At 40.7% G+C, this 23,375-nt stretch overlaps 1 protein-coding gene across 4 annotated transcripts in view; it reads left to right on the forward strand.

Moving 5' to 3' along the window:
* The window catches only part of APP (amyloid beta precursor protein), a 295,623-nt gene that overhangs the window by 62,536 nt on the left and 209,712 nt on the right, over positions 1-23,375 (forward strand). For all 4 annotated transcript variants that reach the window (XM_084634832.1, XM_084634833.1, XM_084634834.1 and 1 more), the window contains exon 2: positions 10,927-11,094. In XM_084634832.1, the coding sequence (XP_084490958.1) occupies positions 10,927-11,094 (168 nt within the window). The remainder of the gene's footprint in view (positions 1-10,926; positions 11,095-23,375) is intronic.

A 23,375-nucleotide genomic window follows, 5' to 3' on the forward strand; every position in this document is an offset into this window, starting at 1 on the left:
TTTAAAACCATAAGGCATCCTAGTTAATGAGTCAGAGGTGCTGACTTGTGAACTCTCTTGAATGAAGGGTTAGACGAGACACTGAGGGTTTGATTTTTCTGGAAGCAGCTGCTATGCTGAATAAATGATCTGAACTAAAACATAAGGTAAGATATTTGCATGCAGTCAGTTATTAATTCAGAATTCAGCATAGTTAGCATATTAAAAAGAAGATTACACTAGGTATGTTCATATGTTAATGGTCACTTATTAGGCATGTGAGAGAGAGCATGAACAGCAAACAGGATGTTAACTAGAAGGAAGTAAAGAGAAAAATGTGGGGTTTTGATTGGTCTTACTGAACAGGAATAAACTGGAATTCAAAGTTGGTGTGCTACATTGTTCTCAATGGGGATTTCACTTGCTCTGTGGGTCCAATTTCCCCCATCTTAAACCAAACAGTAGTATGGAACACAATGGAGGCAGTATTTTTACCAGTTTGTTAGAACTAGTGAATCCTAATTTTATTTAAATTGGAAAGCTCTTTGGTGCTCACATTACTGTTACTTTAATTGGTAATGAGTAAGGTCCTACTTGAATCGTGGGATGATTGTCAAATAATTGTGACTGAGTTGCGGACAAGACATGGAAAATCACAGAAAAGTAATAATGAACCTTTATTATTTGCGGTAATTTGGAAGAGCTGACAGTGTGAGCCCCTGCCACTGGCCCCCCGGGGCTGACAGCAAGAGCTCCTGCTGTCAAAATTGCAGGGGAAGTCTAATATTGCGGCATCAACTATTTCCGCAAAATTGTAAATTCAGTAGGGCCTTAGTAATGAGGTGTGCCATTTTACTCCAGTGCAACAGAATCTGATTTGAAGCAGAATGTTTAATTTGAAGTCTTCAGAATTTTCTTGAATTCAGCTGTAGGGCATCAGCAGAAAGGTTAATGGGGAAGTATCTTGGTGACAGGTTTTCATTGGATATTTTAATGTATATGTGCTGCTTATTATGTATTAAAAGCACAAACAAAACCATAGAGTCAAAAGAAGTAAATGTAAACTAAGGAGAGCGTTCTGTTTAAATATACCAGCACTACTGCTAATTTAAAATAAATGATTGTTTACTTTGAAGTAAGTATATGTAATAAATAAGTTTCTTCATTAAATTCAATTTCAGTTTCTTACTTTGCAGTGCATTTTTTAACAGTCAAGTCCCTGAAGGAAACAGCAAACTGAAATGTCACAAGAATGTAGTGCAGCAAATGGCATGATGCCGCTGCCATTGTGATTTCCATGGCTGCTAATCTAAGAATTGGCATCCCCTTTCACTCAGACTGAGCTAGGATGAGCTGTAGCTGAGGCTATGCCCTTCCATTTTCTAAAGATCCATTTATAAGTCCAGTTCCAGCCACCCACCTGCAAACAAAATCTTTCCAAGGACCTCCAGCAGAGAGATGTGAGGAGTTGATATGTTTTTAATGTTAGAATTAGGGCTGTCGATTTAATAGCAGTTAACTCACATGATTAACTCAAAAATTAATCGTGATTAATTGTACTGTTAAACAATAGAATACAAATTGAAATTTATTAAAGATTTTTGGACGTTTTTCTACATTTTAAAATATATTGATTTCTATTACAACACAGAATACCAAGTGTACAGTGCTCACTTTATATTATTATTTTTAATTGCACTGTAAAAATGACAAAAGAAATAGTATTTTTCAATTCACCTAATACAAGTACTGTAGTGCAATCCCTTTATTGTAAAGGTGTAATTTACAAATGTAGATTTTGATTTGTTACATAACTGCACTCAAAAGCAAAACAATGTAAAACTTTAGAGCCTACAAGTCCACTCAGTCCTACTTCTTGTTCCGCCATTTGCTAAGACAAACAAGTTTGTTTACATTTATGGGAGATAATGCTGCCCGTAAAGTAGAAATGCAAAGTAAGGCTGAGGAAGTTTTGAAATTTGTGTGTGTGTGTGGATTCATTGAACAGTTTTGCCAAAATCTGTGCAAAGCTTAACCTAGTGGCTTTCACACAGCATGTTTTGCTACTAGCATTCTGGACACACTGAATGGAAGACAGTTGTGGTTTGCGATAACAGAAACAAGGTAATGCCATTGATTAGAAGGATGGACAAAGGATTTTGTGAAGTGACGCAAATGGCATATGTGCTAGAACAAAACACAGTTGTAAATTATCATTGTTGCACATAAAACTAGAGAAATAATTACATTAATACAACTCTTATTTCTTATTTTATAGCCCAAAACATGGGTCACTCCATACTGTAGTTGTAATTATGGGAAATGCAACTGGCTTGTCACTTTTCAACCTCTGTCTCTCCCAATATCTTTGATATCAGTGTTTATCAGAGTTTTGAAAGCTGAGCCTCCTTCAGGAAATGTTACTGAAGTCTTGAAAAATTCTTAAAGACCTGAAGAAGAGCGCTGAGTAAGCTCTAAAGCATGTCTTGTTCACCAACAGAAGTTGGTTCAAGGTCATCTTCCTTGTCTCTAATAACCTGGGACCAGCATGACTACAACACCACTTCAAACAAGATTTTACTATGAGTTTTAAATTGAAGAAGGTCACCAGAAAATTCAAGAGCAAGGGAATTCTCCTATAAACTGGATGATCCATATGAAATGAAGACTAATTTTTTTACAAGTTTATTTCATTGAAATTTTATGACAGAATGTAGAAACTAAGAGATTCCATTTCCTATATCTATTATAAAATAATAAACTGTAATGCCATAGACTGGATATGCATACATGCCAAACAGAAATAGAAAGCTCTGTGTGTGTGTGTGTGTGTGTGTGTGTGTAAAATATAATATGTTACTTCTCCTCTTCCCTCTCCCCCTGCATTTCTCAGTTGTGCTATGGAAGTAGTCAGACTTATGGAATCCAGCAGTAAGTCCATTTCCTTTTTAAGAGATGAATATGCAGTGGGTAATTAGAGGATTTTGTAGTAATGTGGGTTACATGTTACCCACTTGGACTTGATTAGTAAAACTAGACCCCTGATCATGAATTCTAATGTTTCAAGGATCACAGATGAGTAGGGCCCTACCAAATTTCATGGCCATAGGGTTTTAAAAAATTGTAAATTTAATTATTTCTGTTATTTCAATCTGAAATTTCACGGTGTTGTGGTTGTAGGGATCCTGACCCAAAGGGGAGTTGCGGGGGTTCTCAGAGTTATTGGGGGGGGGCGGGGGGGGTGGTTGTGGTACTGCTACCCTTACTTCTGTGCTGCTGCTGCTGGCGGCGGTACTGCCTTCAGAGCTGGGCAGCTGGAGAGTGGTGGCTGCTGGCCAGGAGCTCGGCTTTGAAGGCAGAGCCGCTGCCAGCCGCAGCGCAGAAGTAGGGATGGCCTGGTAGGGTATTGCCACCCTTACTTCTGCACCGCTGCCTGTGGAGCTGGGCCCTCAGTCAGCAGCCGCCACTCCAGCTGCCCACCTCTGAAGGCAGCAGCGCAGAAGGAGGGATGGCATGGTCTGGTATCGCCACCCTTACTTCTGTGCTGCTGCTGGCGGGGCGCTGCCTTCAGAGCTGGGCACTTGACTGCCAGCTGCTGCTCTCTGGCCGACCAGCTCAGGAGGCAACACAGAAGTAAGGGTGGCAATACCGCTACCCCACTGTACCTCCCTTTTGGGCCAGGACCTCCAATTTGAGAAACGCTAGTCTCCCCCGTGAAATCTGCATAGTATAGATGTAAAAGCACACGAGACCAGATTTCATGGGAGAAGACCAGATTTCACAGTCCGTGACACGTTTTTAGTGGCCGTGGATTAGGGAGGGCCCTACAGATGAGTATATCAAATGTGACATATTTGTAACCTAAATACTGAGGCAAGTATTTGTAGGTCTCCCGTGAAGAAGCCTGTGTAAAATAATCCTCCAGGTTTTCAGAGAAAAATACGTTTTCAGTTCTTTCTTCCTAAAGATTTGATACAATTTCCTTTAATCACTGATTTTTAATAGAGATAAATAGAAATCATTCCATAGTTGGCATGATATATGAACTTTAATCATTTACAGAGAATCCCAGTCTTCCCAATCAACTCTTCTCGACAGGTTTATTTTTTGTTAAAATTACACCATCTCATAAATGTGCATTAGGGAAGTTCATGATTGTTTTAGTGCCCTTATGAAGCATCATGCTTTTTTCATTTTTCTGACAAACTAGAAATTTAATATGCAGGCACATCTTTCACCTTGTCTTTGGCTTGTGGTGGGTAGGATTATTTTTACTGGCTAATCAAATTACTAAAACAAGTCATGAACACGTTCTGCTTTCCGTAGTTTGAACTGGCATGGCTATACTAATTAACTCTTGACTACAATACATATACAGTTAACACAGACATTATCAGTGTTGCTGAACTGTTCAGATCATAATCATGAATATTTTAGATGTATAATTTTCAAAGTTAAACTGTGCTTTAACCTTAAGGAAGGGATGGATTTGTTTATTGCAGTGGTTTCTGGCTGAGTAAGGGCTTGTCTAGAAGGAGCTGGCAGTACAGAGTACACTAGAGGCATGTGATATGTAACATGTTGTAATATGTAGAGCTCTAATTGCCCTGTGGAAAACCTGCTGGTGCTCTCTAAACAGTATTTAGCTCATGTTAACGACATACACAGACTGGGTAGCTTTTAGAGGGCACCAACAGGGTCGTATCTGGGCTGGTAGGGTGCAGCTCCTTAGAGTGCTTTATAAATCACAACCGCTGGTGCACTTTAGAGTGCAGTGTAGACAAGACCTAAGAGATGTTACTGAGCCTTAAAATTAACTTTTATGTTCTAAATACTTGGATCTGAAATAACATACTTGACCATTTCAGATCTTTGATTAAGAAACTACGTTAAACTGAATGGTTACCATCCATTTGCCTCCTGGTACCTTATTAACTACAAGCCTCTCATCTTTACTAATAATTAGCAAGTAGATTTTTCCTTTTGACTTTTCAATTTGATTTCTGTAAAATTTGCAGTTATACCATGAAAGCCTTTACAGGTAGCTGTTTTTCAACCAGACTGAGATTTCCTGTAGAACACAAATGGAAAACCCTTCCCTGTAAAATCACATCCTCTAGTCTCTTAATCCAAGACTTTCTCATCTTCATCTTTTTTTTTTTTATATGCTATGATATTCTTTTGTTTAGAACTAACTGCAGATAATACAATGATGGTAACTTCTTGAAATGAAAGAAGTCTCTGGCTTTTACAGTGTTTTATACAGAAGGCTGGTATTCACTATGGGGAGATTGACACTGCTGCAATCAATGCAGAAGGGATCGATTTAGGGGGTCTAGTGAAGACACTAAATTGACAGCAGAGTGCTCTACAGTACTCCAGTTCTCCGAAAAGAGTAAGGGAAGTCAACCGGAGAGCGCCTCCAGTCAATGCAGCACAGTGAAGACACCAGGGTAAGTCGACCTAAGCTACATCGACTCCAACTATGACAGGTTTCAGAGTAGCAGCCGTGTTAGTCTGTTGTTCACATAACTGGAGGAGCGTAACTTTGGTCGACTTACCCCCGTAGTGAAGACAAGCCCTGATCTTGATGATAATCAAGAAGACTTTGAAATAATATTTTGTGTGTGCGTGTGTAGTGGTGGAAGGAGGAGGTGTGTGAAGTCTGTGGTTGGCTTTAGTAGTGTTAAGGAGATGTCTGCTGACTCTTGCTGACTTTTGAACAGAGACAATGATTGAGTGATGAAATGATCAAATCCTGGTTATTTTAAAAGTTAAATTCTAGGATTGTAGCCTTCTGAAGTACTCTCCTTCATCCCAGCCCCAAACTGATCATGTCACCTTTTAGGTTTTACAACTGTTTTTTTTTCTCTCCTTTGTCTGAGAACATTAGAGTGAAAATACATTTTAGTATGCAGCCACTGGTGATTCATATTTTGTTAGATTCCAAGGCCAGAGGGACTATTGTGATCATCTAATGCAGTGGTTCTCAAACTTTTTTTTCACGGACCACTTGAAAATTGCTGAGGCTCTCGGTGGACCACTTAATGATCTTTCCAAATGTTGTTTGTACCGTTAACTAACTGTTGTAAAGTGCTTTGGATAAAAGTGCTATATAAAAAAAACCCTTAATAATAATTACCTTTTTTTGTTCTACAAATAAAAGCACACAACTTGTTTTTTAATATCAGTAGCCTTACTTTTCTAATGTGATGGATGTGCCCTCTTTCCCCTGCTGTGGCAGCCCCCGAGCTGGGGCTGGGAAGGAGAGGAGGTCTCTCCCCTGCCACAGCAGCCACAGGGCTGAGGCTGGGAAGGAGGGCCGTTTCTCCCCAACAACCACAGCTCTGGAGCTGGGGAAAGTTGTCTATTTATCTGGCCGCTGCAGCCCTTCACGTCCCAAATTCCCCCCACCCTCTCTCCTCACCCCACTGCTCTCTCTCACCAACCCCCTATTCCCCACAAGGCCACCACCTCACCTTACATGTGCATCTTCTCCAGGGTCCTGGCTCCACTGATTAGGTGAGTGGCCCTTCATTCTCTTGTGTGCGGCCACCCAGGCGCACACCTTAGAGGGAACTATCCGTGGACCGCCTGAATGGAGCTCACGGATCGCTGGTCATCCACGGTCTACGTTTTTGAGAATGTCTGACCTCCAGTATAACACAGGCCATAGAACTTCGCCACAATAATTCCTAGAGCAGATCTTTTAGAAAAACATCCAAACTTGATTTAAAAATTATAAGTGATGAGAATCCACTGTGACTCCTGATAATCTGTTCCAATGGTTACTTACCCTTACCATTAAAAATGTGTGGCTTATTTCCATTTTGTTTGTCTATCTTTGACTTCCAGCCATTGGATCATATTACATCTTTCTCTGCTAGATTGAATAGCCCATTATTAAGTATTTGTTCCCCATGGAGATATTTGTACTCAAATAACCCTTTAACCTTCTCTTTGTTAAGATAACTAGAGTGAGCTCCTTGAGTCTGTCACTATAAGGCATACGTTCTAATGCCGTCACCATTTTCGTAGCTCTTTGAACCCTCTCCAATTTATCAACATCCTTCTTGAATTGTGGGCATCTGAACCGGACATATTCTTTCAGCTGTGGTCTCACCAGTGTCAAATACAGAGGTAAAATAAACTCATTCTTCCTACTTGAGATCCCCCTGTTTATGCATCCCAGGGTCATATTAGCTCTTTTGGCCACAGCATCACTTTGGGAGCTCATATTCAGCTGATTGTCCACCACAGCCTCCAAATCCTTTTTCTGAGTCACTCTTTCCCAGAATAGAGTCCCCTATTCTGTAGACATGGCCTATATTCTTTGTTCCTCGATATATACATTTCCACTTAGTTGTATTAAAATGCATATTGTTTGCTTGTGCTCTGTTTACCAAATGATGTAGATCGCTCTGAATCAGTGACCTGTCCTTTTCATTATTTACCACTCCCCCAATTTTTGTCTTATCTGCAAATTTTGTCAGTGATGATTTTATGTTGTCTTCAAGATCATTGATAAAGATGTAAAATTGTGTAAGGCCCAAAAGCAAACCCTGTGGGACCCCACTGGAAACACACCTATTCAGCAATGATACCCCGAGTAGAAATACATTTTGAGACCTATCAGTTAGCCAGTTTTTAATCTATTTATTTAATGTGGCCTTGTTAATTTAATATTCTAGTTTTTTAGTCAAAATGTCATATGTGTACCCAGTCAAATGCCTTACTCATGTCTAAGAACATTACATCAGCACTATTACCTTTATCAACCAAACTTGTTGTCAAACTAGAAGATATCAAGTTAGTTTTACAAGATCTATTTTTCATAAACCCATGTTGATTTGCATTAATTATGTTACTCTCCTTTAATAATCAAGGCCCATATTAGCTCCTCCATGTCTTGCCAGGGATCGCTATTAGGCCTATAATTACTCTGGTCATCCCGTTTACCTTTTTTAAAAATTGGAACGTTAGCTTTCTTGCAATCTTCTGGATCTTACCAAGTGCCCCAAGACTTATTGAAAATCAGCATTAATGCTCCAATGAGCTGCTCAGCCAGCTCTTTAAAAACTCTTGGATGCAAGTTATCAGGGTGTCACATCACTTTCATTTTACTGCTGCTTAAAAAGTTTGTGCCTTACCATGGCACTTTGCTGGCAAGGAAAGGTAATCTATTAATAGGGACCTAAATAACAGGAAGGTGAAATACACAAGATACTGATCAGTTTCAGTGATGTTCAGATGTTATTGTACACACTGAAGGCAGCGTGGTCTAGCAAATAGCACACTAATCTGGGATTTGGAACCCCTAGGTTTGGTTCTTTTCTCTGCCACTCACCTACTGGGTGATCTCTCTGTGACTCAGTTCCCCATCTGTAAAATGGGATTAATGATATTGAATTCCTTTGTAAAACACTTTGAAGATCTAGTAATGAAAAGTACTATGTGAGAGCTAGGTATTGTTGTTTGTTAAACTTTTGGGCCTCAGTTATAAGAATCTTGTCAATTTACCCTGCTTGGATAAACTATGTGAAACAACAAACACCAAAGTGATCTGGAGGCAGACTCAAAAATGGTAAGGGGTGCATGGTGGGGAGATTATTTGGAAATCTCTTCCTTCATCCTAAAGCAAAAGTTGGATCAGAAAAGCTACTAACTGTAGCAGCTTAGAGCAGTGTTTCCCAAACTTGTTCTGCCGCTTGTTCAGGGAAAGCCCCTGGCGGGCCGGCCCGGTTTGTTTACCTGCCATGTCCGCAGGTTCTGCTGATTGTGGCTCCCACTGGCCGCGGTTCGCTGCTCCAGGCCAATGGGGGCTGTGGGAAGTGGCAGCTGGTACGTCCCTCAGCCCGTGCCACTTCCTGCAGCCCCCATTGGCCTGCAGCGGCGAACCGCAGCCAGTGGGAGCTGCAATTGGCCGAACCTGTGGATGCGGCAGGTAAACAAACCAGCCCGGCCCGTCAGGGGCTTTCCCTGCACAAGTGGTGGAAGAAGATTGGGAAACACTGGCTTAGAGGATCACACAGGTCTGTTTTCATAACAGCCAAGTTTTTTTTTACTTTCCTGTACTGCTCCACAGAATAGAAATGAGCATGTGATGCAAGTTGTACCTTTACATGAATGCAAGTGAGCTTGAGGGCAGTGAAAACCTCCATTTGTATTTGTATATGAAAAACTCGGTTGCCTGAATCATAGCAACTGCCATATCATGAGTACATGAGTCAACCCCTAAATGTGAGGGCTGGGTGGAGGTGAGGGTGGGAGAATCATGCATGCCTGATAGGGCAAATGTCTGATGTGATTCATAGATTGATAGATATTAAGGTCAGAAGGGGCCATTATGATCATCTAGTCTGACCTCTTGCACAATGCAGGCCACAGAACCTAATCCACCCACTCCTACGATAAACCTCTCACCTATGTGATGTGATGGAAAGGACAGTTGTGAGGGGCAGAAGGAAGGCTATGTTCGGCTTTTTGCTACAGTGCTGGCCCAGAACTTTTATGGGAGATCTTTCTTCCATTTTGGGCTCACCACTTGGTGTGTCTGCTTAATTTTTCAACCTCCTAATACTTAGAGTGCTGCTCAACACAGATGCTTAGATCCATCTGTACTCCCTGCTGGAAGGTAATACCCTCTGATGCTGATGTTCGACATCTGTTTCCATTGTATTCTTGCCAGAGTTTGCCTTCAGTTAGTAACATTGTGGTTAATGTATCTGCTGATTCTTCCATTTCAAACAACTGATTTGTCTCCTGTCACATGGTTTCACTGCACAATCAGCATCTTGAGGGTGATTTCAGCTTTGAAGAAGTTCAGTACTGAGTTACTTAAGGAGACAAGTTCTAGACAGAAGGATGTTTATAGAACATATGGCAGTCTCTGAAAGCACTGGTTTATAAGGCATTTAGAAATTCTTGGGGGTTCACATGGTATCTGAATGTAAGATGCATATATATAAATGGCCAAACAGAAACTTTCAGATATTTAAAGTTTTATGTAAATATCCTATTAATATAAAATGACATCATTACAGGAAAAATAATTTAAAAATGAGGGAATTTCTAAATAAAGCTCCACAGGCCATCTTTAACTGTGCCCCAGTGAATAGTTATGATATAACAACTTTAAGGTTTTTTGTTGTGGTTGTTGACTCATTCATATATATATATATATATATATATATATATCTCAAATAGAGTCTACACAACATCACATGTGACTCCCTTCAGCAATTACACAGGCATTGGGGGAGGGGGGTGGTATTAATTTTTGTTCGCCATTTGTACTCTGTTAACACCTAGATGCTTCAAGTAGACGGGGGGGCCCAGGGTACCAAGCATTGTAAAGACATATTGGGCTTGCCCACAGTAGGATAAGAAATGTATTTTTAAAATGTGTTTGCTAACACATTTTAGCTAGCACATTTTAAGTGTCTTGTGTAGTCCAGGTAAACTGTATTTTAGAAACTTCGGTGGAAGCTTGGGTTCACCTCTATCGTACCAGCTAACACATATTAAAATATGCCTTATCCTGTCTACAGAAGTGTTTAAAAAGTGTTAATTTAAATAGAGCTGGTTGAAAATTTTCAGAGTTTTTTTTAATAAAAAGGGGCCAAAGTTTTATGAAAACTTTCCCCATTTTTGATCAGCTGAAGTTAAAACATGTTTGTTACCCAGTGTGTGTTAACTACATATGTCTTTTATCCTAGTCTAGACAAGCTGACAGTGAATTCAATCCCTGCCCCAAAGAGTTTTCAATTTAAAACCTCTCATGTCTTGCGTTCGTTGTGTGTTGAATTACTCAAGAGATTTTTGTTTTAATCTCCCAAATCTCTGTGCATAGACTAGCAGAAATTATTGATTCCAGTTCATTTGAACTGTTACCACCTTGGATTGAAATTTCAATAATTAATAACAATGTTCTCCTCCTATTTCCAGGTGCCTACTGATGGAAACGCTGGCTTGTTGGCAGAGCCTCAAATTGCCATGTTTTGTGGCAAACTCAATATGCATATGAATGTTCAGAATGGAAAATGGGAATCTGATCCCTCAGGGACCAAGACCTGCATTGGCACAAAAGAAGGGATTCTGCAGTATTGCCAGGAAGTAAGTTCCTAGTTTAACAGATAATTTAATGGGTTTTTTTCAGGCACGTAAATAGAACTTTTGCTTAAGTGTTGAATCCACTAGGATCTTACTCTTCGCTGTTCCATTGCCTTGCCCTTTCATCTAGTTTTCATCTCTCGAAAGCCTGTCAACCCTGCTCCAAGCAGTGGCTGAAGAGGCTATTTGAGAGTAAAGTAAGTCAATCCTTCTCCTCTTACTAAGTGCATTCCCTGTACAATGAACTAATTGTTTGCAAAGCTCTTTGAAGATTAAAAATGCTGAAGAAGTACTGTTTATTAATATTAATATCAGAGCTCCTGCTAGGCATATTTTGAGGGATTGAGTTCTGATAACCTTAATGACATTGGAGCACTCCACAAATATACATCAGGTCAACCCACAGCTATTTGTTTCTGTGGCACAATGAATCATTTGAGGATTTTTTAGTAGAAAGCTTGCACTGCAAATGAGGTCACAACAAATGATTTGGTGTTTGAGAGCAGAAACTTATTGTCCACTCGCTCAAGTCCTGTGAACAGATTGTGTATCTAATTTTGTTTTGTCCCCATGCTGTGATAATATGATAACCTTGCACCAGTGTGTGACAAGTGGAAGAGAAAATGTGGTTTTCATGTCATGAAAGAAAAGAGCACAGCTTGAGCTGCTGTTTTAATCCCTCTGCCTTCTCATCCAGACTTCCTTTTTTTTTAAACACAGGCCACTGCCTTCCAAAAAGAAAATATTTCAGAGCTTACCCCCTAAATGTCACTCTAATTCTTGCAAAAATCCCTCTCTAAAAAGCAAAATAGTTCAGTATTTGAATTTTCTTCAGTGCCCTGATCCATATCTACCTACCAGTCAGGTGTCCTTTGTACTCCGTGCAGTGATTTTTCTTGTCATGTATTTTTTTTATTGTGGCTTTTGGGTCACATATATAATTCTGTAAGGTGTTTGGGTTTGGGATTTTTTTTCTTGCAAATGTAATGCCTTGGCAGCAACAATGATTTTTCGCTCCTAGTGCTCTCTTCTGTACCAAAATCCATATTAAAATGATTCATGAAATTTGTTTAGGCAACGTAACTATTTATCCTCTATCAAGGCATCATGAATGATTTGGCTTTGAAAAGCATGGGCTTCGTATCTGTTTTCAAAAGGCATCTTTTAGTCTTTTGTTGGCTTCCTTGGGACTTGTATGTAACCAGTTTTTATATATAATGAAACTAGGAAAAGAAATTAAAAAATAAGGAAACAAAAGTCAGACAATGGAACTATATCTTGATATTGCCCACTGGGATAAAAGTCAGTGAAAGTATTAAGACTTAAAAAAATAAACAAAAAACATAACTTTTTTTAAAGCAGATAACAGAAGTAATACAATTAGGAAATTTCAAGGCATAACCCTATAGTGGCCTGATGTTCTAGTTATGCATGCTAAAAGAGCTAATGAAAGGATTAAAAATAAAAAAATGGAAAGTGTAAGATAATAAGAATGAAAATAAACTGAATTTTGATGTCCAGCATGGTAAAATATGTCCAAGGAAATTTTTAATTAAAAACAACTAGAAGTCAAACTTAAAGGGGGAAAAAATTATCCAGAAATGCGTATTTCTCCTGGAGAACAGAATTACACCAGACAGTAATGGATAACAAAATGTAGCCTTTGTGCTTAGTGTCTGGAGAAACAGGGGGCCATGCTATGCTGTATGTTTCAGAATCCTGTGTGTATTACTTGCTACCCCTATCGTATGCCGCATAAGAGGTAAATTTAAATCCAGAGTGCCCTCATGGCTAGCATTCTGGTCCCAGGGACTAGGTAATTGGACTGTAAGAACTCAGCTCTCAGGAGTAGTGGGGATGCCAACTAGAAAATTTACATCCTGAGTGTGTGTGTAGAGATCCCAGGCAGAGCAGTGCCTGGACCCTGTTCAGATTCTGGAGGCTTAATTAAGTATTTGGATCCTCTAACAGCAGTCTGGTGAGTGTCTAAAAGTGCGGGTTCAACTAGATCTAAGACAAGGCCATAAATTAAACCCCAGGCTTCTGCTGCTGCTGGATACTAAGTAACACTTCAGTACTTTAATTTTTAGATCGTATTTCATGTCTGACACCGTCCAAACTTGCCTGTGAATGTTTTGGGAGGGTACCCTATAATGACCAGGAGTAGGCTGAATTAGAAGCTGCTTCTCTGCTGAGAATCTCAATTGTGAGAGGGAGATTGTTTTACAGTGGCCCTGGCCATTATCACAGCACTATTGTGCTGGGTGAGGCACAAATACATAGTGAGAAGTAGTTTCTGTCCCAAGGAGCTTGCAGTCTAAATAGACAGACAAAAGGTGGGTGGGGGAAGAGAAAGGTGAAGTGACTTGCCCAGGTTGTTGCAGCAGATCAGTGGTTTAGCCAAGAATAGAACCCTGGTCTCCTTTGCTCCAGACTGGTGTCTTATCCACAGGACTATGTTACCTCATTATCCTCCTATCCTAAGTCCCCTCTGGCTCCAGCAGTGGTAGACTGATTATGGGAGGCAGCTGGTGGTTCCCTTGTCTCATATGAGCATGGTGATGGTAGGGATAATAAATGCATGCCACTTAAAGGGGAAGCAAGGGTTCTGCTGACACTTGAGAAAATAGTGGAGGGGAATATAAGCCCTGCCTTCTGCTAAAGTGGGGCAAGTTAGGCTTTCCATTTGTCTCCAAGAAGTCATCTGCTGGCTGTTCTACCCCGTTCCACTTCTTTCCTTATAAAGTGGCAGACTATAACCTGCTAGTGGAGGAAGGATGAGCAGGGGAGAAGGAAAAGCACCAGGCCGAGTCACTGAGATACTGTCCATGACCTAGACCTGCAACAGAGAGGAAGGTTTCATATAGCTCTGCTACCCTCAGTGTTGTATACTACCCTGGGAGCTGACAGGTGCATGGGTGCAAGTCTTGGGGTGGGAGGCCAACGTATTCTTTACAATTTTTAGAGCTGGTCCAAAGTTTTAAAATATTTTTTTTAATCAAAGTGTAGCTACTTTTTTTTTTTTTTTTTTTTTAAAAACTTGACAAATACAATGAAAATTTTTCAAAAAATAATGAAATTTATCAACAGTTCTCAAAATTTTTATTAAAAACATTGAGCAAATGATTATAGTTGATAAAATGGAAACTAACAGTTTACTAGAAAACCAACTCAGTCTAGTGAAAAGAGAAATGGGAAGCTCAGATAAAAGAATTGATATAACAGAAAATCTGAAGAGATGTGATAGTAAATATAGAAATGTAAGCTAGACTCACTGTTCAGCTCCTGTCTAGAAGCCCTGATTTCCTGACACTCCAATACTCTTTGTTTCCCCGAGGAGGAGACTTATAGGTGAGATTCTCTTTCTTTTGTCCCTTTTCCTTCTGCTGATTAAAGAGCAAGACACTACTGCAAATCAGACACGGGAATTGGGCACACTTTCAGTTTTCCTGTTAGCAGGGAAGCAATAAAGCATTAAGGCTGAGATGTGGTACATTTTACACATAAACTGTGCGCCAACTAATAATATTATCTCCGTTCAGAGTCCTTTTGCCAAATGAAACCACCTCCTTTTTTCTTTCTGTTGCCCATGCTTCTCTCCTACCTAATGAACTGATGCTACTTTTGGGGTGTGTCTTCCACCAGTGTAGAGGGAGATTAATTCTACCTTCTTTGTCAATCAGACGGGTGGTAACCAGTCTTGGATATACTGTTTGTGGTCAGTTCCATCTTCTCTTGGCATACAAGCAGCTTCCCCAGATGTTCCTCCTGCCTCATTATGAGCAGCGGATCCTGGTACCTCTCTGCTGAGGCACCATCTTTCTTCCAGGTCTCAGGAGAGATTTGGAGTGACATAATGCAGATGAGGACAAAGAAAATTTCCTCATGGAGAAAGCTGTCCCTCAGGTGTTGCTCCCCTGAAATCTTCAGAAGCAGGTCTGTTCTGCCCATGCTCCCTCTTCCTTTCTGCTCATGCTGTGATCTTGCTGTGGTAGCTCCAGGCCCAAGCATGAATGTGAGTGGCTAAAATCTAGATGAACACGCTCTACTAAAGTAGGTCACCAAAGGTTCAGTGGAACAGCTTACAAGCCCTTCTAGATACCCAAGAAGGTAACTTACAAAGAGAACGCCGGTGTCAGGCAGGAGTTTGCAAGATTACATGTTGGAAGTAGGGCTCCCTCCTCTCCTTGTCTCCTCATCTAGGAGTGGGTGCTGGGATCAAGGGGGCCTGTGTTGCCTTCCTATTTTCCTTTATAAAGGAATCTTTTGGTTTCTCCTCCAAAAGAACTTCTCAAAAGCTCTCCACCTCCTCAGCGGGTGGGCTTCCTGGCCCCATCTTTCATTGTCTTCTCTGACCCAGGAGCAGGAAAAAAAATCTCATCCTTCATTTTCCTCCTGTTAGATACGGAGTGCCCTGGAGAGGACGAGTTAGTGGGTTGGTCCAGATAAGAGTCTGTCTTCAGTCCCTTCTGCTACCTATTTTCTATTCTTTACACAACTCGAGGAGGATCACCCCAGAACAATGTTACTTGTTCTCCCACATAACAAAATCTCTTCTCTCTCAGGTAGAACAAGAGTCTTCAGAGGATGAGATGGGGAGATCACTAGTTGCCTCCTAGGCAAAATCAGCTATCTGTTTGTTGGGCAGGTGGTGACAGTGGCTGTGCCTATCCTTTTTCAATACCTACCTTGCCCAAAACCTCTTCAGGCTCTGCAGATGGATACCAGCATCCATAGTTTCTAGCTGTGCAATCAAAAAAAGGGCTGGGGGCTTCCCATTTTAAGCTCCCAGACCTCCCTCTGAAGACTGATTTGTTCCTTCATGACCACCTGGATGGGAAGGTGGAAGGGGCTGCTAATTGCCCATTTGAACTGCGGGACATTCAGCTTGCTTCTTGAAGCCTTGCCTCCTACACCTCTTAAGCAACCGTCTAGCAGTTCACAGGACCCAAGAAGACAAAGCTGTCTATCTCCGTACGAAGGAACCACTTGGAATGCCTCATGGCTGTCCGTGAAAGAAGGTGTGGGGGCAGGAAGCACCTTAAAAACCCCCAAAAGACTCAAGAATAGAGAGGACACTGGGGAAGGGAATTGCATTCAGGTGTGTGTGTGTGTGTTTTCTCCATAGATTTGTAATTCTAGTATGCTTTTTAAGAGTAAAGTAAGATGTGGTTACACGTGTGTTTTAAGAAACTTCTTTGTGAGGCTTGTGTGCTTTGTTTAAACAGAATCTTGAGTGCCCATGAGGGTGGCCCTTTAGAGAGGGCTTGCCTTAATTATGAGGGGGGCTGGAAAGGTCAGCACTGGTGTCAGGGATGAGGGAAGTTGGACTTGCAGGGCCCTACATCTCAAGGAAGGGGTCCCAGACAGGGAATCTGAACCCTGAAGCTTGCCTAAGAGGCCAGAACCAGAGACAGTATAGATTGCTAGACACTGTGCAGAACCAGGTGGCTTGAGAGCCTGTGGGATCGCAAGACTGGTAATTGTGTACTAGAGGAGACTCAGCAAGGGCTGTAACACGTATGCCCTAAGTTTGGCAGGAGGGTGCATCATGGCAGGAATGAGAGTTTAGGTTGACTTTGGCATCTAGACATAAAGGTGGCAGGAGGGAAGAGGGTGGGGGTTGCAGAGGCAGAAAGAGGAATTAAAGCAACAAGGAAGTGTACACCTCTTTCTAAAGATGTTGATTTTTCTGTCTTATCTTTTTAGAGTGTGAGCTTTTAGGGACTGTTGGGGTTTTTTTATATTTGGGCAGCACTTACAGTTCGGTAACACCTTAAACGTGCTAAGATTCCTATTTATGAGGAAATGGAAGATGCTTGGATGATAAGTAAAGTCAATTAAACTGTGTTAATTTTTCTATGCCATTTCAACACACAGAGAACTACAGTACATTGTGCAGGTTTGAGAGTGGAGAGAGATGTCGTTCTCTTATCTCTTTTGGGGCAGTGTAGCATAAGATACCACATTTCTTTGAGAGTTAGAGAAAGCAGGTTTCAGAATAGCAGACATGTTCGTCTGTATTCGCAAAAAGAAAACGAGTACTTGTGGCACCTTAGAGACTAATAAATTTATCTGAGCATAAGCTTTCGTGAGCTACAGCTCACTTCATCGGATGCATTTAGTGGAAAAATACAGTGGGGAGATTTGAAAGCTGGTTACTCTTCCCATATCAATGATTTATTTCAGAGTTTTTACTTTTCTTGCATCTTGGTAGAATGAGACACATTTGCAGAAGTGTAAATAGTCAGTTACATCTGTTGTCAGTAAACAATTTATCTGCTACAAATCATTTCCTCACTGCCATATAACAGCTCCCCTTATTGGGTATGGGTCTCATCTGCAGTTAATCTGCAAATCAGTAGAACAGTACTGTATCAAAATGAATTAATTGTAAGATGGATGGTAATACCTGTACAAGTGCCAGAATAGTTAATGTTGTGGACATAGAAACTGCCATATTAAATGGGGTTGTTAGTTCCTCTAGTCCTGTCTCTGACAGGACCAGTAGCTTCATAGGAATGCTCAAAAAAATCCTGCAGTAAGTAGTTATGGAATAACCTGTCCACAGGGAAAGCTTCTTCTTAAACTCCATTAATTAAAGTTTGGCTTGAAGCATGAAGAGACAGCTGCTCCTTCATTGTGGAGTCAATTTAATGTCCGCATGTACAGATGTTGAAGATGGCAGCTGCCATATATTCACACAGGGAGAGTTAATTTTGAGTGGGTTCTGTTCCTATGAAAAAGGATTTACTAGAAAAAGGATTCAGGCAGAACATTCATTTTACTTTACTAACAATATTGAAAATAGCTTCTGTACTGCATCTTATTTCCAGTAATTGCAATACATTATAAATTTAGCTCATAGGACTGAATTAATTTTGCTCTTTGTACTGAACTTGTTCATACTGTATTGTAAAGATGACATGCAGGGATGGTAACAGATAAATCCAGTTTTGTATAGGACATGATTTCATTCAATTAGTTCACGTTAGAATGCTCATTTTCATATTAAATTTGACTTTTCCAATTAAATGTGCACCAAGTTGAGCAGAATGCAAAGTAATCTTTCTGAAAATTAGATTTTTCAAGAGCAAGCCACCAATTATAGTAAATTTCCTTTGGGTGGTCAAGTGCATAGTGGAGCATAGAACTGGGAATCGTGAGACCTGGGTTCTGCCCTTAGTCTTCAAATGCAGCTGACCTGCTGTGTGATCTTCAGCTTGCCTCTTAGGGCACATGAAGAAGGCCACCAGGTTCTATTAACTTTAATGGGAGTTGGAGTGCCCAGCGTTTCTTAAAGACCCTTAACTAGTCAGTTTACTCCTCTGTAAAATGGTGAGATTTGCCTGCCCTTTGTAAACCACTGAGATCCATGAAGGCAGTATGTAGATGTTGTCTATTCCTGCAGTAGTCCTCCTCAGAAAATCAATATTTACCAACTGTAACCGCACACTGCAATATCTTAGCATTATTTTCTTATATATTTGGAGCAGGAAATAACTGTATCGTCTTTGATGCCACTGGTATAGCTGTTGGTAAAATAATCACCTTTGTAAATGAAGATGTATTATATATTCAGTCCAACCTGCCTTCTCGGCATTTCTCATGCATCCTACCGCTGTACTGTTTAGATACCAAAACATAATTAAAACAACACAATTTCTTTTTTGAAAGGACTATATTCTCCACTTTTCTGTGTTTATAACATTCTTAAATGGTCTTAGGTTTGTTTCTGGAAAAAATAAGTGACCTACAAGTTCAAGCCAGATCCAGCACACCTCGAATTGAGTAGTAGTTCTTACTTGAAGAATGATGAGCCATTAACTGACAACTGTAGTCTTTAGGCTAGTATACACGTCCAGTCACTCATACAGAAACAGTGCTTCCATACCACCTTTTCCTTTGGTAAGGAACTAAAAGGACCATCAAACCTTTGCTCACCCTTTCCCTTGCTATTTATCTGCCATACTGAGGTAATCCTGCTGTGCTCATTGCTGTGGTAGCTAACATCTTCCAAAATTCTATAAATGAATATTAGTGGCCTCTTCGTTGTCCTCTCTTTTACACTCCCTATCCAGGGACAGGTAGAAATTGTATTCAAAATAGCCATACAGTTAAGAGGCAGCAGACATTCTTTTTTTGCTAAGTGTGAAATTGTGCACGTTTAAAGGAGGCAAAACTGATGCCTCAGATTTTTGCTGAGGAAAGCCACAGTCAACTGGAAAGTTAAGAGTAAACCTCTCATCCCTAGGTTTTTGGTAGGGCCAAACATCCATTTTAACAAATACCAATTTTAAAGACACATAACGTGTGAATTATTCCACAGGATATGCATAGTGCTTTTAAGTTTTGGAGTTTTGCATCTTAACAATCTCTTTGCATTTAAGGTTGATCTTAATCATTCTATATATAACTTACAGTAGAAAAGTGTGCATCTTTTGTCCCTGTGTAGTCGCTGGTTCACACAGGAAGTTAATCAATCTGCTGCAGCTGCTAGCAAGGGGACATGGGCTATGCCTACACTACAAGCGCTAAAGGTGCACAACTGCAGTTGTAATGTGCACACTTGCTAAAGCGACAGAAGTTTTGCTTGTCACTGTAGTAAATCCATCCCCTCAAGAGGCAGTAGGTAGGTTGATGGAAAAATTCTTCTGTTGACCTAGCAGTGTCTATACCAGGGCTTAGGTCACAGCTGTGAGCAATGTAGTTAGGTTGACCTAAGTTTTAGAGGTAGATCAGGCCTGAATCCTTTAGTTCAAGCAGCTGAAGCTTATTCTTTTAGTTTTAAAGGTCTTGGGTTCAAACTCTGATCCAGTGATAAATTTATCCTAAGACAACGAAGAGACAATAACTTAGAAACCTTACTGCTTTAACTGTACTATTCTAAACTAAATCACACTCTTCTAGCCCAAAGGAACCTCAACATGTTCATGTTTCTGTGTGTGTGTGTGTGTAACCCATAATTTATACAGTTTCCAAACTGAGCAATTGACATAGCTCAGAAGGTACATTCAAAAAAAAAATCTTTGCTTTTTAAATAATAGCAGAACACTTTTGTGTTTGCTTTTCACATGCTCTCAATATTCCAACACTGTATTTCTCATTATAAGTTTTGACAGTTGATGTAAGGGACTCATTTATGCAGGAGGTGAGACCGGAGATGATCACTGTAGTCCCTTCTGGACATAAAAATCTCTGGTACGCTTTCTGGAGGAGTAGTCACTAGTGTTTATAGCCAGTTAAACTGAATGTATGATTGTGTCCCCAGTGGAGTTGGTGGGGCAGGGAAACGAAGGAACACACACAAGAACTGATGTCCTAAATTCTTCTGGGACAATGAATAATTCCTCTCCATTTAGATTGCTACTTGGAAGATATTTGTAGTGTGGATCATGTTCTCTCTCCCCCAGTCGTCTTTCTCAGTCTACATAAGTGCTATTCTCTCCAGTTATTCTCATCGTATCTCTTATCTTACAACCCTTATACCACTTTTATTGCTTTATTAATTTACCTCTATCCTGAACTGAGTACTGTGATGGTTGGGTGGCATTATTACCTTTTCTGGTTTATATGGGATCTTACCAAATACATTAGTCATTGGACCAAATGGATAGTGGGACTGAATGAGTAACCAGGCATTCACTGAATAAAACCAGCAAAAGATCAAAAGAATAACAACTCTTTATTGGAAGAGAATTTTTATCATACATTAACTGCCAATGAAGTATGGTTCTGTGTGTCTATGCCTCACTGTATGCCAGTTGAGGCTCAAGTGTCCTTTAAGATTTATATCACTTTAACTCCACTTGCTAGTGACACATACCAAACTAAATATGAGTTTCCCTCTTTGTATGGTGTGAACATGGCTGAGAGAGTTCAGAGTGCACAACTAGGAATCTGAAGGACCTGAGTTCCATTCCCATCACAGTGATATTGGGCACACTCATTTAACCTCTCCATCTCAGTGTCTCACTCGGTAAAAATGGGGGAGATGATTGCTAATCTCACATGGGTGTTGTGACCTTTGTTAATTTTAAAGTGCTTTGTGATCTATTTGATGAAAGACCAAAGCCTGATCCATGAAGCAAAGGTCTAGTAAAATCTTGCCTGTGAGAAGCATGTAGAAGTTGGGAACAATTTTTCCCTGTCTTTCTTTCCACCATCCCGGAAAATGTACACCAACCCCAGCAAGTAGGGCCTGCAGCTAATACTGCAGATTGTAGGGAGAAGTTAAACACAATCAGGTGCTTCCCTTTCAAGCAGTTTTGAGGGAGAAAGGTTGTAGAGACATGCTAACTGCATTCTCTGAACCCCTGTGAACAGAACCAACTCAGCACCATGCTCTGCGGCCTTCAGGAAGCTGTGAAATTCCTTTGAGCAGGTTTGGTGATGCTTGTCCTCACTTTGTGGCAGAAATGGTGTTTTTGCTGTGTTTTGGACACTCCACACAAGGGCACAGGTTGGAATATATTTGTATAAGAAGATTCCAGGATTGTCACCTGACTGTGTGTCATTTTGAAGCCTGGAGTGTCTATGGAGTCAGTGTGAAGTGATGGAAACAGCTGAAAGCAAGGCTGAGAGTGCTTTCTGTTCATAATGTCACCAGTTTCAGTCATCACTGGAATTCCCAATCTGTTATAGTCCAATTTTTAAATTCTCAGCCATTTGACTTTATGAATTACACCTGTGTTGTGTACAGATACAGTAAGGCTTGTATCTGTTATGCCAAGAGTGCGTGACCATTCTGATATCAGAGATGACTCAACCAATCATTACCCTTACTCTGTAGCTAATTTGAATGCAACAGTTTCATTGGGTGTATGAGGGAGACTGCACAGACGGTGGATTCCTTGGCCCAACTGCCACAGTTCTTCAAAGCCACCCACGCAACAACACAGTTAGAACATTCAATAAACCCAAACACACATTGCCCCTCACAATAACAAACCCCCCTCATTCACCACCCCCACAAATCAACACAAGATCTTTCAGCACAACACACATATTCGCCCACCCTCAGTCAGACATGCTATAAAACCATAATGTTGAGCAGCAAAGCTGTGGGTCATCACTAATAATAAATACATTGTAAATAATGTTCAAAATAACAGAAACTTGGGTCTTTCTAGTCTCTGTCCTGACTGGAATGGATCCTGCTGCATTGTCACAGTTCCAGTAATCCTTTCATTTAATTTCATTATTCATTCTTTTTGTTTTTTCGTATCCAGGACTACATACTGTATTTTTCTTCTTGGGGTCTTTTTTTCTTCCTTGGAGGATTTTACACCCCCATCTTCTGTGTCAAGATGACCTGTAGATGGACTATTAGCAATGAGGCCTCCCACACACTAGTATTACAAGCAGAAGAGTTATATTAGGTTCAAAGGGGATATTGGTCACATTAGTGGCAGGTCAGGAAAAGCTCCATAAATTGTAGCACTGCCTCTGTTGCATTACCACCTTTCCTTTTCAGGAGGGGAGAAGTTAATGTCCTTGCTGCTGTACCCTTTCCCCAGCTTCTTAGCTCTTGTGAGGGAGTGTACATCTGTAATATGCTAGATGATGTGTATGGTCATACCTCCCTCTAGTGACTGGCATCAGTAAGGGTACTGACAGCTTAGTTAAACTGGAAGGGGGTTGTAGTTTTGCTGCTGAAGGTTCCAGATGCAGACCCCGTTGTGACCACTGGGTGCAGGAGATGTGTGCACACAATTATATTAGATATGTCTCCACTACTGTCTCAGCCTAGGGTATTTTTAAGTTCCCCTACTCCCCCATAAATAGTTCCATAGCTTGTCTGTGCTTTCCCAAGCAGTTGCAGAGTGAAATTCACACAATTCTTTTCAATTTCACTGCTGCCCACAGGGTTCTGAATAGCAGCAGAGAAACTGATGAGAGTTTTGTTCATTTCCCTCTGGTGCTGTTTAGGAAAGCGATCAGTAGCGGACCCTGGAGTGATCTGGCTGTAGGATCGGACACAACTACATAGGTTCATGTTCAGAAGCCTTCCTTCACAACTCCTAAGGGGGTTAGGCACACTTTGTATATGTGTTTTTACATCTTAAATTCTGCAGAAATCCATGGATTAGTGGGGAGGGAAGTGGGGGGACAGTAAGAGTGGAAACTAGGCTCAAAAATTCTGCTCTTCAGTTGAGTATAATCCCCCTCCTCTCCTCATCTCCCCCCAGAGTAAGTGCCTGCTGCTGCCCTGGAGCTCTGTAGAGTTCCAGAGAACTGCTAGGAGTTAGTTCATTCTCTTGCTGTGCTGCTATATGTGCCCC

This window comes from Lepidochelys olivacea (genome assembly GCF_965140295.1).
Source record: "Lepidochelys olivacea isolate rLepOli2 genome assembly, chromosome: 1".
NCBI classification, from domain to species: domain Eukaryota; kingdom Metazoa; phylum Chordata; order Testudines; family Cheloniidae; genus Lepidochelys; species Lepidochelys olivacea.